Source organism: Canis lupus, chromosome 5, assembly GCF_011100685.1.
Source record: "Canis lupus familiaris isolate Mischka breed German Shepherd chromosome 5, alternate assembly UU_Cfam_GSD_1.0, whole genome shotgun sequence".
Taxonomy (NCBI): domain Eukaryota; kingdom Metazoa; phylum Chordata; class Mammalia; order Carnivora; family Canidae; genus Canis; species Canis lupus.
The window spans coordinates 73,187,014-73,202,940 of record NC_049226.1 but is presented as its reverse complement, the minus strand read 5'-3'; the positions used below and the strand labels follow the sequence as shown (position 1 = coordinate 73,202,940).

The window sequence follows — 15,927 nt, the reverse complement described above, 5'->3', positions numbered from 1 at the left end:
ACTCAACCCTGGGTCTGCATCCAGGACTAGTAATCTCTTATGCTCTTAGTTTAGTATCAATATCTGTAAAATTAGAGTGATAATGTGGTGGAAACAAAGCAAGTATGATCTCTTTCTTATTTGCAACCTTTATCATTCCTCGGACACCTCTGAGCATCTGTTATGGACTTGTGCTCTACTAGGCATTCCAGATGCACAAAGATACAGGTCCTGCAGACAGAAGACATAAGAGAAGCCCCCAGCCACTTAAGCCCACGTGCCAAAATAGAGCAGGAACCACAGTGGGTGCCTGTATGTTTTAATGGCCAAAGAGCCAGTTGTGCAGTACAGGGATGTTCTTTCCCACATGTGAGCTGAAGCTTTGGCCACCACAGACTTCGCATGCCCAAGACCAGTGGAAGTGGTGCCATCAGCATGCTGGAAATAATGATGGTGCCAGATAGACCCAAGGGTATTGTTTGGGGACACCTAATTCACTTTTCCATCCTTAAAATCTTCTAAACTGGTGATCTATGAAGTTCTACTTGGCCCCCTTTGTATTAATAAAGTTGACCACTGACTACCTATCCAGGCAGTTTTTCTGTGGATCAGTGGAACAAACTCAAAATTAGTGTTACCTCCCACCCAAGATATGCTGAGAATCTCATTGAAAGTAAAAATAGTGAGCCTCTCCTCAGGAAAGTGCATTCTGTTTTAATACTAACCACACTGCCTGTCTGAGTTTCCTTGGGCTGCCATAACAAATCACAACAGATAAGGCAACTTCAAGAAATAGAAATTTACTCTAGTAGCTCAGGAGGCCAGAAGTTCAAAATCAAGGAACCAGCAGCACTGATTCCTTCCAGGGAGCTCTGAGTGAGAATCTGTTTCTTGCCTCTCTCTTAGCTTCTTGCGTTGTCGGAAACATTGACGTGCAGATGCATCCTTGCCTCCAATCTCTGCCTCTGTCTTCACATTACCTTCATCTCCATGTCCCCGTGTGTTCCCTTTGGTCTCTTATAAGGATACCAGTCATTAGATTTAGAACCCATCCTAATCGAGTATGATTTCGCCTCTATCCTTTATTATATCCACAAAGACTCTATTTCCAAATAAGGTCACGTTTTGAGGTTCTCAGTGAACGAATATGAATTCGGGGGAACACTATTCAGCCCATTACACCGCCTTACACATGTGTGGGTCATTTCTCTCAGCCTTTCTCACTTGGCATCTTCTCCATGTCAGGAACTGCGGTTTCACATCTACCCAGCCATCCCCTATGGTGAGCCACATCTCTACCTGATGAGCAAAAGAATAAGAAAAGTGGAGAAACTGAGACCCAGACACACAGACCAACTCGCCTGAGGTTACCCAGCTAGTCACGATGGAGGCCGGGTTGGAAGCCAGCCAAACCAGCCAGGTCACCCAGTTTAGCTTTCTTCCACCCTCCCATCCATCCCAGGGCGTTTTATTTTGAAAACCCAAAGCCAAATAAAGCAAATGAATTGCAAGTTTGTGAAGTGCTGCATTTCCCACCTTTGCCCATTGTGTCGTCTTAACAGTGACCAGAATGTTTGTCGTGCAGCTGCTAGGAGGGCTGTTCACCTCCAAAGGTGTCACAGGGTCAGTCTCAGTTGACCCTGAGCCCAGTGGTACTTTATACTCATCTGTTGACATGTTTATAGTTTTCAAAGTTGACTTCAGGAAGCACCACGGTGTGTGACATTTCACAGATGAGGAAGAGAGGCTTGAGGAGGTAAGTTGTTTGGTGGGATTTAAACTCAAATCTCTGTATTTCTGAAGCTGGACTTAGCCTTTGAGAAAAGGCCAAGAAAGTACTCAGAACAGTGCCAGACACAAAATAGATGCTCAGTAAATACCAGGGAAGATTCAGGCTTCTGAGTCCAAAGTATGCCATTCCTATGTTCAGCTCAATTTTTAAATTTTTTTTTAATGTTTATTTATTTATGATAGTCACAGAGAGAGAGAGAGAGGCAGAGACATAGGCAGAGGGAGAAGCAGGCTCCATGCAGCGGAAGCCCGATGTGGGATTCGATCCCGGGTCTCCGGGATCGCGCCCTGGGCCAAAGGCAGGCGCCAAACCGCTGCGCCACCCAGGGATCCCCTCAGCTCAATTTTTAAATATTAAGCAAACAAATAAAAGTAAACAAACAAACAAAAGCCTCTTTGGTATTTTCAAATAGAAAAAAAACAACTGGGGAAAAAAAAAACAACAACTGAAAATCCCCATTTCCTAACAAAAATTTAAATATTTTGGAAATAAAGTCTTCAGAGTCTAGACGTTGACCAGAACCAGGAAGCACAGTTTTCCAGCTGGGTGGCATATGGTTTGGGATCCTGTGATGGCCTTCCCTCCTAGAGCGTTAGTTACCTTGCAGGCCAAAGCTTTTTATAGACACCATCGTTGTTAAACCGACACCTAGGATTTTTAAGCTGGAATCCAAGGGAACCCGAATGTTGGGGAAGATTCCTAAGGAAGCCTGTTTTCTCTTCGAGGATGAAATGAAATGGAAAAATAATCCCTAAGAGGCAGCCATTTGTAAATTAGGAAATGAAAGGGGCAGAGGATCCTAAAAAGGAACATCATAAAGGGGCTCAATTAAGCAGAAGGAAGTGGAAAAAGAGAAAGGGGGCTTGCATGTTGTTTGTAAATTTGCAAACAAATTCTGTTACAGAAATATGGGACTCATATGCAACTAGAAAAACAGGGAAAGGCCTTTTATTGCATGCTTAGAAGTTTGAATACACTTTCAGTAGCTCTTCGTTATCTCAAATTAAATCTTAAATTGAGCTTGTGGTTCTGTGAATTAATACCCCGGCCTTTCAGCCCCGCTGCTGAGGTCATTCAGATCTAATGGTGGAAATGGTCACAGGGTCAGCCCCTGGTCGCCACCGTATAGAAACGCCTTAATGATGCCAGCAGATGTTTGCATTCTGCAGCTGGGGCGGCTGGGGCGGCTGGGGCAGCGGGGGACTGGGGCAGGGGAGGCCCTTGGCAATCACATTATTGTACCAGCGGCCTGCGTGAATGAGGAAGTACGGAATCCCACGCCATCCCCCCCCATTCCACGTTGGAACAGGAGGCAGGTGTCTCCTAGAACAGGGGGAGGTGTGAGGGAAGCTGCCGCCACCTCAGGGTTTACGGTGGTGACCCACCTCTCGGGATGCCCCGGGACAGGGGCCACCTGTCCACGTCAGCACAGACCTCATTCGAGAGAGATTCCATTTCTCTGACATCACAGACACTGGTAAAACAGCCTGGCCCCTGGTGTCAGGGAGTTTACATAAATGTATGCATCGATCGTTGCAGACGTGTGCGTTTACCGATAGCGGAGAGCAAGCTGGTGTGAAATAGGCCAGAATGAGCATTTTCAAGGAATTCCTCAGCTTTGCTGTTTCTCCCTCAGCCCCAGTCTTCCTCTGTAAATGGAAACTGTCATCCTCGATACCCCACAATGGGCCAGACACGGAGCCAGGTTTTAGAAGCCATCCCTCCTTAGGACTAGCCAGCCAGGTTCAAGTGAATTCCCCCAATTTTACAGCTGCTGGAAAGGACGCCGGAGAGCCGGAGAGCTCGTGGTTAACAGCTTTGTCAGGGGATTTGGCTGCAGGTGTCTCTGGGGGTTGCAGCAGCTTTACTGCAAAGCCCGGTAAGCATCATCGAAAGGCTAAAGGAATGTGAACCGGAACAGCTGACCCTCTAAACCAGTAAGTGCTAACATAGTTGAGCACCTGCTGGGTGCCAGGCCCCGCGTGAAGAGCTTTACACAATGACGGCAGGACAGCCTTTGGAGGGGAGGTGTGCTGGTCGGGCCCATTTCACAGATGAGGATAGTAAAGATCGTTGGCATAAACTCACTGAGAAAGTGGTGGGGCTGAGGCGTGTGTGACTCCAGGGCCGGGTGTATAGTTTCTAACACCCAACTCTGTTCTCCAGTTTTTTTTTCCCTCTCAAGCATCTCTTGTTCGCTCCTCCACCAGGGAGACTCGTGGGTGAAAGAACCAGGAAAGGGCGGGTCTGCGGGAACCAGGTGGAAACCATAGCCACCGGCCCGCGTTGTCTTGGGACAGGAGCCAGGCACATGCCCGCCTCCTTGTTAGGAGTGGGCTCTGGGTGGATTCATCTGCCAGCGTGAGGGGGCTGGGCTGGCTGACAGGATGGGGGGACAGAGCCACAGTGGAAATTGTCAGGTCGTGAAGGGGAATTAGCTTCTGGGTGTCAATAGGTGCAAATTGCTGCAGGCATTGGCAACTGGGAGCCCTGGTGTCTCTATTAGCTCCTCAGGCCATGAGGCCTTAATGACACCCCTGCCAACAACACAAGAGGCAGCCTGTGACAGTAGGGAAGAGGGCTGCCAGCTAATCCAATCTGAACACCCCACCAGGGGCCTGGGGACACCAAGGCCTGGCTCCTGCTCCCTTGTCACAGCCACAGCAATGATGACAATAAAAGAGCAGCTTCCAGGCCAGGGGCAAGAGAGAAGGAGGAGATGCTAGGACTCACATTTTGGCAACGCCTGCTACACACAGGGTTCTGACCTCATCAACATCACCGTTACTGTGATCTGCAATCTATGGGATGTCTACGATGGGCACAGCACTGCGCTGGGCACTGTTAATTATCACCGATACATAATTATACGTAATAATTTATAATGCTGTGTCTTATTTATTTGGGTCATATGCACCAAATGCTATTAGACACATATATTAACGATAGCCAATTAATAATAACCAACAATAATAATAACCAATAATAATATTAATATATTAATAATAACCAACATATATTAATAATAACTGTTATTATATGCCAAGCCCTGACTATGCTCTTTATCAATTACACTATACTGTGTCCTGGTTAAGTTTTATTAATTGCTGTTACCATCATTGTCTCTCATCCTCCAACCCTGTAAATTGGGTACCATTACTATTTCTGTTTTATAAATGAGCCACGTGGGGTACCAAGAGCTGGATCTGAAACCAAGTGATGGTACTGTCCTTTGAGTAGTGTTTTCTGTGTTCCGTATGCATACTTCCATTTAATCCTAAATCAGATTAGAACCGAGCTTCCCAGACATCACAATGCGTCAGGATCACTTGGGGCTATTTCTCAGACCTCATCTCTATGTTTCTGTAAGATTTAGTTGGTCTAGAATGGGACCCAGGAATCTGAGTGGTTAACCAGCAGCACAGGAGTCCTGTTGCTAGTGATGCATGACTACATCCAGAGTGCAGTACGTCTAGAGCAAGTGTCAGCAAACTGCGGCCCGTGGGCCAAATTCAACGGACTGCCTCTGTTTTAAATAAATTGTGATTGGAATGCACGCAGCCTTGCCTGATGGATGTCCTTCTGTCTATGGCTGCTTTCAAGCTACAATTTCAAGCTTGAATTGAGTGGTTCCCACGGAGATTCGCCAATCGGAATATTTACTATTTCACTTTTTATAGGAAATATTTGCCAACCCATGGTCTAGAGGATTTTCTAGAGGCCCAGGCCTGCGTTGTCAGGGCATTGCAACCACATGAGGCATAAGCAGCAAAACTTAAAAAAAAAAAAAAAAAAAAGGCCATTCCTTTAGCCTGCACCAGGTTCTGTGCCGAGGATTCTGGGATCATTCCCATTCAATCCCCTGATAGGTTTATGGGTCACTGTCCTCCCCAGTCCAGGGAAATGGAGACTCCCAGAGGTTGAGAGTACCTTTGGGTCTCACAGCATGTGAGGGCTGGAGACAGAATCAGAACTCCGAATTCCAGAGCCTCTCCCTCCTGCTAACATCTTTCTTGGGATATTTTTGTTAATAAGCAAGCTGGTGGCACCAGAGCGACCCACTCTCCTCCTAACACCGGCTGGTATACATGGTGGTCAGCAGAGGTGAAATGACATGAGGTGTGGGCTTCAGCAGCAGCAATAATGACAAGAGGAGGAGGGGGAGGAAGAGGAATGAAGGAAAGAAAGGGAAGAGGCAGGCAGGCAGGTATGATAACATTGCAGCCATTATTTCTAGATGACAGGCATATGGTATTATGTTATTTTCTCTACTTTGGGATGTGTTCTAAAATTTCATAATTAGTATCCAGCTATTGATTTGTATATATCATATATTTGTGTGCACACACACAGTCTTAATGTCTACTTGCTCCAAAGAAAGTACCACACATGGCTCGGGTTTTCCTCTGTCTCTCTCTCCGTACACCCCCCACCTCTCTCTCATTCTCCCATATCTCCCCTGCTCCATGTGCCTTTTTTTTTGTTTTTTCATTAAGAAAATGGTAGCACCGATCTGACTATTTCCCTGGCTTTCTGAAGAGGCCTGAGAATTACAGTAAACAAATTACCCATTACCAGGGAAGCCCTGTCCTCCCCCCACCCAGCAGATTCCCAGCATCTTCTTTCACCTCTAGGAGATATTCTCCAAGGTCACTAAATTAAGCCTTCAGACAATCGAAAAATTGAATCTCAGTACATCTATTTTCCTAACAAAATTTCCGCAGCGCCGATTGGGGCTGACAGGTGCGGCCGCGCAGCTTTCTGGGCTGTTCAGGTCGATTTGGCCGAGCGGGACGGCATCAGCTTGTATTGGAGGGAACATCTGAGCAGTTCAGGGCCCCCTGGGAGTCACAGAGCTCCTTCCCTCCTTGCCACTGTAAATGACTATTTCTGTCGTTCTCGGAGCTTCCTTTCCTCCTCCTCCTCCAGCCCTGCCCTCACCCCCAACAGTCGCCAGGTCAGGCGTCTCGTCTTCAATTATTTATCAAAAAGGCCATCGCAATCATTACAAACACATTTACAGGTATCTGGAAACCGTGTTCTTTTTAAGGACACTAATGATGCAGCCATAATCACGATCCCTGTTGGAATAGAGGGACAGGATGTAATATTTGGGGAGTGCAGGCTTTGCTCCAAGCCCCCCAGGCCTTGCAGCTGCCACAGCCTGGCTGGTGGAGGGACTTGCCGAGGTGGGGACCACTCAGGATTTGGAGCTCAAGGAGCTGAGCTCTCTGACAGCGACTCGGGAAGTCAGGTCCTCTATCCTGGCTTCATTTCCTCATCTGCAAGCTGTGTCTTAGCCAACACTTTTTACAAGAACACACTTGCACTCCTGGGGGTCTGGGACACCTCCTGAAGCAGCCCTCCATGAGCCTCTAAGATTTACCTTCAAAGCTCCAGGAGAAGCCTGCATCCTATTCAAAATATCTATGTTCTTATATGTGTAAAAATGATGTGTTACTTTGCTTAGCTAAGAATAAAACCAATGCTCTAGGAGGACACATAGAGTTTATCCTGTTGCTTTGGGTGCCCACTGACACCCCACCTGGGAGCCCAGGTCCCCAGCTGCACAATGTCCACACTGTTGACCTCCACAGTAGGAGGCAGGCCACATGCTGATTAGGCATAGGGCCTTGGGCCTGTCACTTAAACTTTCTCTTCTTGACTTTCTGCTCATCTAAGAAAGAGTGATCATAACACTATGTATATTTTTAGGACCATCAAGAGGATCCAATAAGATAATTCTTATAAAGCCGAGAGCATCATCCCTGGCATATAATAAGTGCTCACTTAATTTTAGCAAAAATAATGATTACTACAATTATATCTAGAGCTTTAAGGAGCATCTGTCTGTAGCACTGCATGCCAAGCCCTAGAATAGAATTTCCCGGAAAGATATAGGAGCTGGTAGGGCTGGAGGTTGGGGATCCCATGTCACAGGTCCTAATGTTGTCAGTCCCTGTGTAACTTCTGTTTCTCAAATGGCCACCCTCTTGGTCATGGTGATAGCTTTTTATGTTGCTTCTTTCTCTTCTTCCTGGATTCATGTACTCATCCCTGCATCTTTGTGGCAGTCACCAATAGCTGCCTAACGAATTACCCCAAAATTCCATGGCTTCCAACAATAAACATTTATTTACTATCTTAACAGTTTCTCTGAGTCAGAGATGAGGAAGTAGCTTAGATCAGTGGTTCTGGCCTCAGGTCCCTCGTGAAGCTGCAGTCAGGCTGTGGGCTGGGGCTGTAGTCTCTGAAGGCTTGATGGGGCTGGAGGTGTTGCATCCAAGATGGCCTGTGCACCTAACTTTTGGCAAGAGGCTCCCATTCTTCACCATGTGGACCTTTCATAGGGCTTCCTGGGCATCCTGATGATGCAGCCACCGGCAGGTGAGTGATGTCAGAGAGAGCACAGGGAGGAGGCCACAGCACCTTTTAGACATCAGTCTGGAACATCACACACCATCAGATGCTATAACTCCAGCTACATTCTGTTCATTGGAAATGGGCCAGTAAAGTCCATATTGAAGGAAAGGAGAACCAGCATCCACTATTTGAAGGGGGATGTTGTCAAGGAACTTGTGGGCATATTTTTTAAATCACCACAGTCTGCCACTTCAGTACCCCCTGGCTCTCTTGAACACCTGACAGGTTCACTGGTCCAGTGCTTGGAAAAGGCATGAACTGTGGGAAAACGCCGCTGCCCCTTCCCTCCTCGTCTGGACAGAAAAGCCATCACCCTTTCTGGGGTGGTTCTGACTGGAAAGAGGACGACCCACAGGGACCATCTGCAACAGTGCAGTCAGGAGAGTAACTCCACTGGAGGAACCTTGAACTCCCTCCATCATATGAACTTCTCCGCAGACACATCACATCCATTTATGATCATTACAGCACTGGCTCGTGAACTCACCAATTTTATTTCCTTATTTTCCCTCCTGAGAGCAAGAAACCTGCTTTGAAGAATGCCTGCTTTAGACACCCCGATTGGTGTCTTCAACTGAATGAATGATGGGATACCAAAAAAACAAGTGACTGGGGTTAGCATTTTCTCTGTTTTTTTATTTATTTTTTTAAAGATTTTATTTATTTATTCATGAGAGACACAGAGACAGAGATAGAGAGAGGCAGGGACACAGGCAGAGGGAGAAGCAGGCTCCATGCAGGGAGCCTGACGTGGGACTCCATCCCGGGTCTCCAGGATCACGCCCTGGGCTGAAGGCGGCGCTAAAGCACTGAGCCACCCGGGCTGCCCTTCTCTGTTTTTTTTTTAAACATGGGTCATCAAGTCACACCTTGATGCACTGCTTCTTCCTCCAGTGAAACCCTGATTCTCTCTTCTCTTAGCAGTCGAATCACCTCTTCTTCTCCTACTGCCTCCTGTCCCTCTTCATTTTCTTTACTGGGAGGAAAGAAAAGCAGAGCACAGCACCTACAGCATGCAGCGACAACTTTGGGTGATTATAACCCAGTTAGGCTCTCAGCTTCTGGGTCTGATTTGCTGTAACTTCTCTTTCGTTCCTTGACTACATGTGTGTTCCTTTCTCCGGTGGATTGCTGGCGTGTGTGTGAGAATTGCAACACTGGGCGCCTGGGGGGCTCAGTCAGTGAAGTGTCTGCCGTTAGCTCAGGTCACGATCCCAGGATCCTGGGATGGAGCTCCACATCAAGCGCATTGGGCTCCCTGCCCAGGAGAGAGCCTGCTTCTTCCTCTCCCGCTGCCAGCTACTCCCCCTGCTTGTGCTCTCTCTGTCTCTCTGTCAAATAAATAAATAAATAAAATCTTAAAAAAACAAAAAACAAAAAAAGAATCTGCAACAACATATGTATGGTACTTAGAGTTTTCATAGCAATTTGCTGAGCATACCTGTGTACATCCTCTGTAAGATGGGTATGATATACCCGCTTTGCAGATGAAGAAACGAAGGCTTATGATGATCCAGTAAGTTGCCCAGAGTTAACCTAGCTCATAATTGAAAGAGGTGGCCCTCAAGCCAGAGTCTGCTGGCCCATAAATAATGTCTTTGAGGCTGGGTATCATGCCTTTGGCATCAGTGTCTTGCATATATTAGGGAGGCGGAATATTACAGTTGAACGAGTGACTACGGGAATGAGTGAAGCAGCCCTCATTCAAGTCAAGACGCTGCTCACACAGGCATCCCAGAGTTTGGCTTTCACATGTGCCTCAGTTAAGGACATCTGCAAGTTAGTATTATGAAGCCCAGCAAGACCGAAGATGCCGTGGCCTGAATAACAACGGGATGCAAACGCTCCCCTCTTCTCGTAAATCTTGTAAATCAGCATTGTCTGTGCCGAATGGGGGCCTGTGTATTGTGGTAGCGAACATCGAGAGGCCCAGAAGGCTGGTCTGGGACGGCGTCCCCATCGAATGCTGCCCTGTGCTAAGTCTGCAGAATATTTAAATAAGGGGTTAATTTATAAAGTGAGCAACAGGAAAGTTTCCAGGACTGCTGTGCGCGCGTCTCATAAATCGGCACAAATTGAATCTAGCTTTCTGTACCCGTCAGCTCCTAGGTAAACCAAAATTTATTGGGAGGTGTATAGGTTGCCATCCAAAGAAACATAGTAAATGAGAAAAGCGTATCCTCAGGAGGTCTGTAAACAAGGTATGAAGGCTGGCGGATGCAACCGGGGTCCGAAATGTAAAATCCCCACTGCCGTGGATTCGGAAGTACAAGTGTAGTTTGTCACACGTGGAGACTGGGTTCCAGGAACCCTTGTTCTATTCCTGAGCATTGCACTGACTTCTTAATAGACTAAAGATTCTGCGTATCGCCGGGAGAATTTATGGTACGGAGGGTGTGCAAAGAGGAATGCCAACCTCAATATTTTGCACGTGTCAAATTAGGAGATTAGTTTAGCCAGAACCAAGAATGTTATCCAATATAAAAACGTGAAGCTTTCGCGTGTATTAATATAATGACTATTTATAATAATCGTGTACACATGCTGCATTAGTCTGCGCGATTGTAATAGCAGTTCGTGTTTATTGAGGGCCTACCATGAACCACAACCTGTGCTGAGGTTTTTACAGACTTTATTTCCAGTCTTTTCAAGGACTCGATCCTTGCAGGGGGTTTCGTTTCGTTCATGTGTCCATTTTACAGAGAGGAAAGTGAAACTCCAAATACGAAGCCCAAGGATTTTTGGCTAACATATGGATGTGAGTCGATTTATCTCATTCCAAAAGCTATTCCTCGTCTTCTAATTCTTCTTTTCATTATCCAACATTGCCTCTCATTATTGCAGTGCTTCTTATTATCTAGAAAACAAGTGCCAGCATTCTGGTAAATGCCTTTGCCTAGCCAAATTATTTAATACTTTAATCTAGCTTTTATTCTATTAGCTACAACATTCAAATTGATGTGAAAAAAAAATGCCCTCGGATTCTCTAAAACCGACATATTAATAACTGTCACTTCCTCCTGAAGGGGGCCAGCAACAAGCATAGCTTTAAAATAGGGAAACTTCCTTTAAAATAAAAAGCATCCCTGAGCATATTGGTGAGCAGTTGATGAAGCAGTTTCTTCATCTTCTTCTACGATGAAGAAAGAGAAAGTGGGGTTCTGTTGGACACACCGTGAAAGCAAACAGTGTGGACACTTAAGAAGGTTCACACAGTTTTTCATATGCAAGTCAGCTTAGGACCTTATAGCCATCCTATTGGCTAAACCAATTATTATGCCTGCATTTTATAAAGGAAGAAACAGAGAAGTTAAGTAACTTGTCTAAAGTCACACAGCAGCTCCAGGATTTATCCTTCACTAGTTTGACCTCATGAAGAGGTGGGCAAACTGGACCAAAAAGAGAAAAAAAATTTGTTTGTTGTTTTTAGATTTTACTTATTTATTCATGAGAGACACACAGAGAGGGGCAGAGACACAGGCAGAGGGAGAAGCAGGCTCCATGCAGGGAGCCTGATGTGGGACCCGATCCCGGGACCCCAGGATCATAACCTGAAGCCAAAGGCAGACGCTCAACCACTGAGCCACCCAGGCGCCCCCAGAAGGAGAAATTAACATGGCAAAATAAATGAATAAAGCATTGCCAAAATATTGCCAGGAGATGTATAGAAAAATCTCTTGGACTCCTTTTAGTAAGAAAAGAGGCAAAATTCAGATCTGATCATTCAGTATTCTTAGTGTTTTTGTTTCTGACTTTTCAGGAAGGCAAGCATCTCACTTAAAGCCTCAGATACATTTTAGACAAGTGTCAAGAAAGCATAAAGTTCTTTTCCTACCTACGCTGCCCCTCCTTCAGAGCCTTGTTATTCTTGTTCCCTTCGATGTATTTCAACTCCAAAATACACTGTGACATGAAAATTGTGTATTCAGATTGTTCTATTGATTTGCTGAGAAAGTGACCTTGTATGTACACATGAAAATGAAGAGATCTATACCGCCTGGCCTCTTTGTAAGGATATGAAAACAGTCCCAGAGAACAGGTATCCGTTTCACACCGAGCCTCCCTCTTCCTTTGCGTAGACCGTGAGCACCCAGGGAGGGCTTCTCAGAAGGCTGTGCAGGTGTGGCCTACATGAGGACATTGGCAGAGGATGAATGTGGGGCCTGGAATCATGTCCTCCATTTGCAAAAGCCCATGGCACTGGCCAGAGGTAGATTCCCTTTACCATGTGGCCAGTGGCTTCTATAGGACTGGATTTTCCTTTTGCTAACTCACCCAAGGGTGCACCAGCACAGACCCAGCGGGCAGCATCCACCACTGCAGTGAGCAGGGAACCCACTGTGGTACTTCCAGGCACCTCCACCACTGCCACAGTCAACACGTCACACTTGTAGATGGGAAGGAAAGGGAATGAGCATCCCTGATGTCCAGGCACTACACCAGGGCCTTATAAATTCAGTGCCTTGTTTAATTCTCCAAAAAGCCCTTGAAGTGGGTGGCATTAGGCCACTTGCCGGGTACAGAAAGTGAGAAGCAGGGATGTTATAGCAGCTCGCCTAAGGTTAAGCAGCTTGTAAGTGGCAGAAACGAGGCTGGAACCCAGAATTTTTTATCTAAATTTCAGTCTACTTAACTATTCTATACATCTGAAGCCCCTGTGGTTTGGATCCCTCATCACAGGACTGAGATGAAATAGAATTTCTTAGCTTAAGGAGCCAGGCAGTAGATGGGCCTTTGCCAAGCACTCCCTATCCCCCCTAGAATCAGGGGTTAGCAGGAAGAGAGGAAAGATGGGAGACGAGGCACAGAAGAGGAGAGGTTGGGGAGAGTAGAGGTTATGCCCCAGAACGTAGATGCTGCTTCTCCATCCTACACAATGGAAACCAGAGCCCAGGGTATATATTAACGAGACGTTCTAGAATCACAAATTGCTCTTTGCAACTTAGGGAAAAGAAGAAGAAGGGATAAAAAAAAAAAGAGAACCAGCACGTGCAAACTTATAAAACGGTGAGCTGTATGTAAATGGCTTTTATTATAACTGCGAGGCTGCGCCAGAAGACTGGAGCTGCGTAAAATGTCACTTGGTCTTATCACGGTTCATGGAGATTACCTTTCAACGTGAGTTTCATTTCTTCCAACGCTTGGAGAAGCGAACGAGGCAGTGACTCCTTCATTTCCTAATCCTCGCCAGCAACTTGCTTCTTGCTCTGTGTTTTGTGTCATTCTGTATGATACCGCATCAAGGCAATTCATGGTAGCGGTTGAACCAAAAGCAATTTAAGTCAAAAATGGACAAATATGGATGTCATTTATAAGGATTGTTCAAAGGCCTTTGACATTCACTCAAAGCCTGAACACTTCTTAGGAGTGAGACGCACTTTTTTTTTTTTTTTTTTCTCCCAGCCCCACAAGATTGGAGATTTAACATGGACCGTTTAGTGAGGTGTGTGCATGGTTCTTGCCTAGAAACCATTTCTTGGGAGAAGTGAGTGTTTTGTAAATACCGAGGCGAGAGAAAAGATTGAGTGATTGAAAATCAAAGGAAGGGAATTTCAAGGTGAATTTGTATTTGTTGTGTTGATTTATTTGCAGTGATAATAGCCACATGGATCACATACTTTGGGAATATCGCATATGGAGGCATGGTATTACAAGTGTTACATTTAATTTAGTTAATATTCACAATCATAGTGCATAGACATATAAATATTAAGGCAAGTTTTACCATCCCTGTTTTACAGATGAGAAAACTGAGTCTCAGAGACCTACTCAAAGGTACAAGATAAACTTCCCTTGGGTGGGAGAGTTCACTCTGAGTGGCTGCAGAGTTCTTTTTACCACACCATTTCGAGATTCAAGAACCTCTGGCAAAATTAGAAGCCAGCAGCCCTGTGTTGGCCATGTCCATCTCTCTCTGTGTCTGGGGAGCTGGGGAAGGCAGGTGGCTTGGGAGCCTCCTTGTTGGACTCTGTGAGGCTGTGCCTTTGGAATGTAGCTTTTCACGTTCTGTGGATGGTGGAGAAGTGGAAGAAAGCAGGTCAGGGAGCTGCAAGTGTGCTTTGTTCGCCCCCAGAAGCAAGGCTGAGTGTCATCAGAAAGTGGCTAGTTTAGCCATTGCACTGCAGAGTTATAGAAACACTCCCCGAACCCCAGAAGTGAAGGAGCACCTCCCAGGAGAAGAGGCGCCTTTAGTGGCCTCTAGAGATTGAATAATACAGACAACTCTTGGAACAACTGAGTCTTTGAATGGTGAGGCTTTACACAAACACACGGTATATTCTTTGGCTGCAAAAGAACAGTAGATGAATGGGGATGAAAAGTCAGTCCCAAAAGGTTCTATGCTGTATGATTCCAGTTACATAACATTCTTGAAATGACCAATTTATAGGAATGGAGAACACATTAGGATCGCCAGGGGGTAAAGAGGAACAGGGGTGAGTGGGGTGACTATAAAGAGCAACATGAAGGGACCATGGTCTCTAACTTGACTGTAGTGATGTCACTTTGCTGGTTGTGATATGCCAGCCTACTTCTATGAGTTAGTACCCTGGGCAGGAATCTAAGTGAAAGAGAACTGGGATGGCTGTATTATTTCTCACCACTGCATGTGAATCTACAATTACCTCGAGATTAAAAATTTGATTTTAAAAAAATGACAGAACATTTCGGAAAGAAATTTAATAAGAAAAAAATTTAAATCACTCATGAGCCCTCTACCCAGAGAACTACCATTTCGATTTTGTTGTGTGCTCACTCTCTCTCTATCTCTCTCTCTCTCCCTTCCTTCCTCCTTCCCTCATCCTCTCCTGTTCATACATACAAAATGTTGTTACACCTTGTCTAGCTCTAGGCTTCGTAACATTGAACTTTTGCATCTTCTCAGGGAGGTCTGAAGGCTATGTTTAAACCTGCTGCTTTGGCATTGATTTTGATGAACAGGCAGCGATGAGCTTGCCCCTCCAAGGAGCTGAGGAGCTGTGCATAAGGAATAGATGCATTTTATGAGCAGAGCTGCAACCACCCCCCTCCCCCCAGAATCACTAATAGGTGTTAGGATTTTGCAATAAATATTACTTATGGCTGTTAATTGAACTGAATCCCAGATTGTCAGGACATGCTTACTTTCTCATTTTAATTTCTCTGGGTTCTCACAGTTATGGAGGGGGAATACAGAGAATAAGGTTAGGTTGAGGGGGCAGCATATCCGATATGTAATCATCCCTGGCTGATGTTCCTGCCAAGAGTCATACTTGGTTAGGGACACTAAAATGGTGCTGAGGAAGTGCATCCAGTAGCACTCCCATCCCCACCCATGGTGTACTGGAGATCATTTCTCCTGGCTCCTTTGCTTCCAGGCTGCTTGGAGTGACCTCCCACCCCCAGGTGCTGGCTTCATGTCTAGGCAAGTAAAAGCAGAAAACCTAAATTATCTTCCTTTTATTTTTTTTAACATTTTATTTATTTATTCATGAGAGACATAGAGAGAGAGAGAGAGGCAGAGACACAGGCAGAGGAAGAAGCAGGCTCCATGCAGGGAGCCCAATGCGGGACCCGATCCCGGGTCTCCAGGATCAGGTCCCAGGCTGAAGTTGGTGCTAAACCGCTGAGCCCCCCCGGGCTGCCCTTATCTTCCTTTTATTGCTGCTTATTAGCTGAGTGATTTGGACAAGTTTCTTCATTTGCTAACCCATCACCCCTTGCCTCCCTGAGCCTCAGTCTCTTCATCTTTTTGG

General features: G+C 45.8%; 1 protein-coding gene across 5 annotated transcripts in view; it reads left to right on the top strand.

Moving 5' to 3' along the window:
- WWOX (WW domain containing oxidoreductase) overlaps nucleotides 1–15,927 on the top strand; it is a 952,562-nt gene that overhangs the window by 607,242 nt on the left and 329,393 nt on the right. Inside the window, exon 9 of one of the 5 annotated variants that reach the window (XM_038538233.1) lies at nucleotides 1,225–1,359. The exons of the other annotated variants lie outside the window; for them this stretch is intronic. Within the exon in view, the coding sequence (XP_038394161.1) occupies nucleotides 1,225–1,344 (120 nt within the window). The 3' untranslated portion in view covers nucleotides 1,345–1,359. Of the gene's footprint in view, nucleotides 1–1,224; nucleotides 1,360–15,927 lie in introns of those variants that run through there. 5 annotated transcript variants of the gene reach the window in all.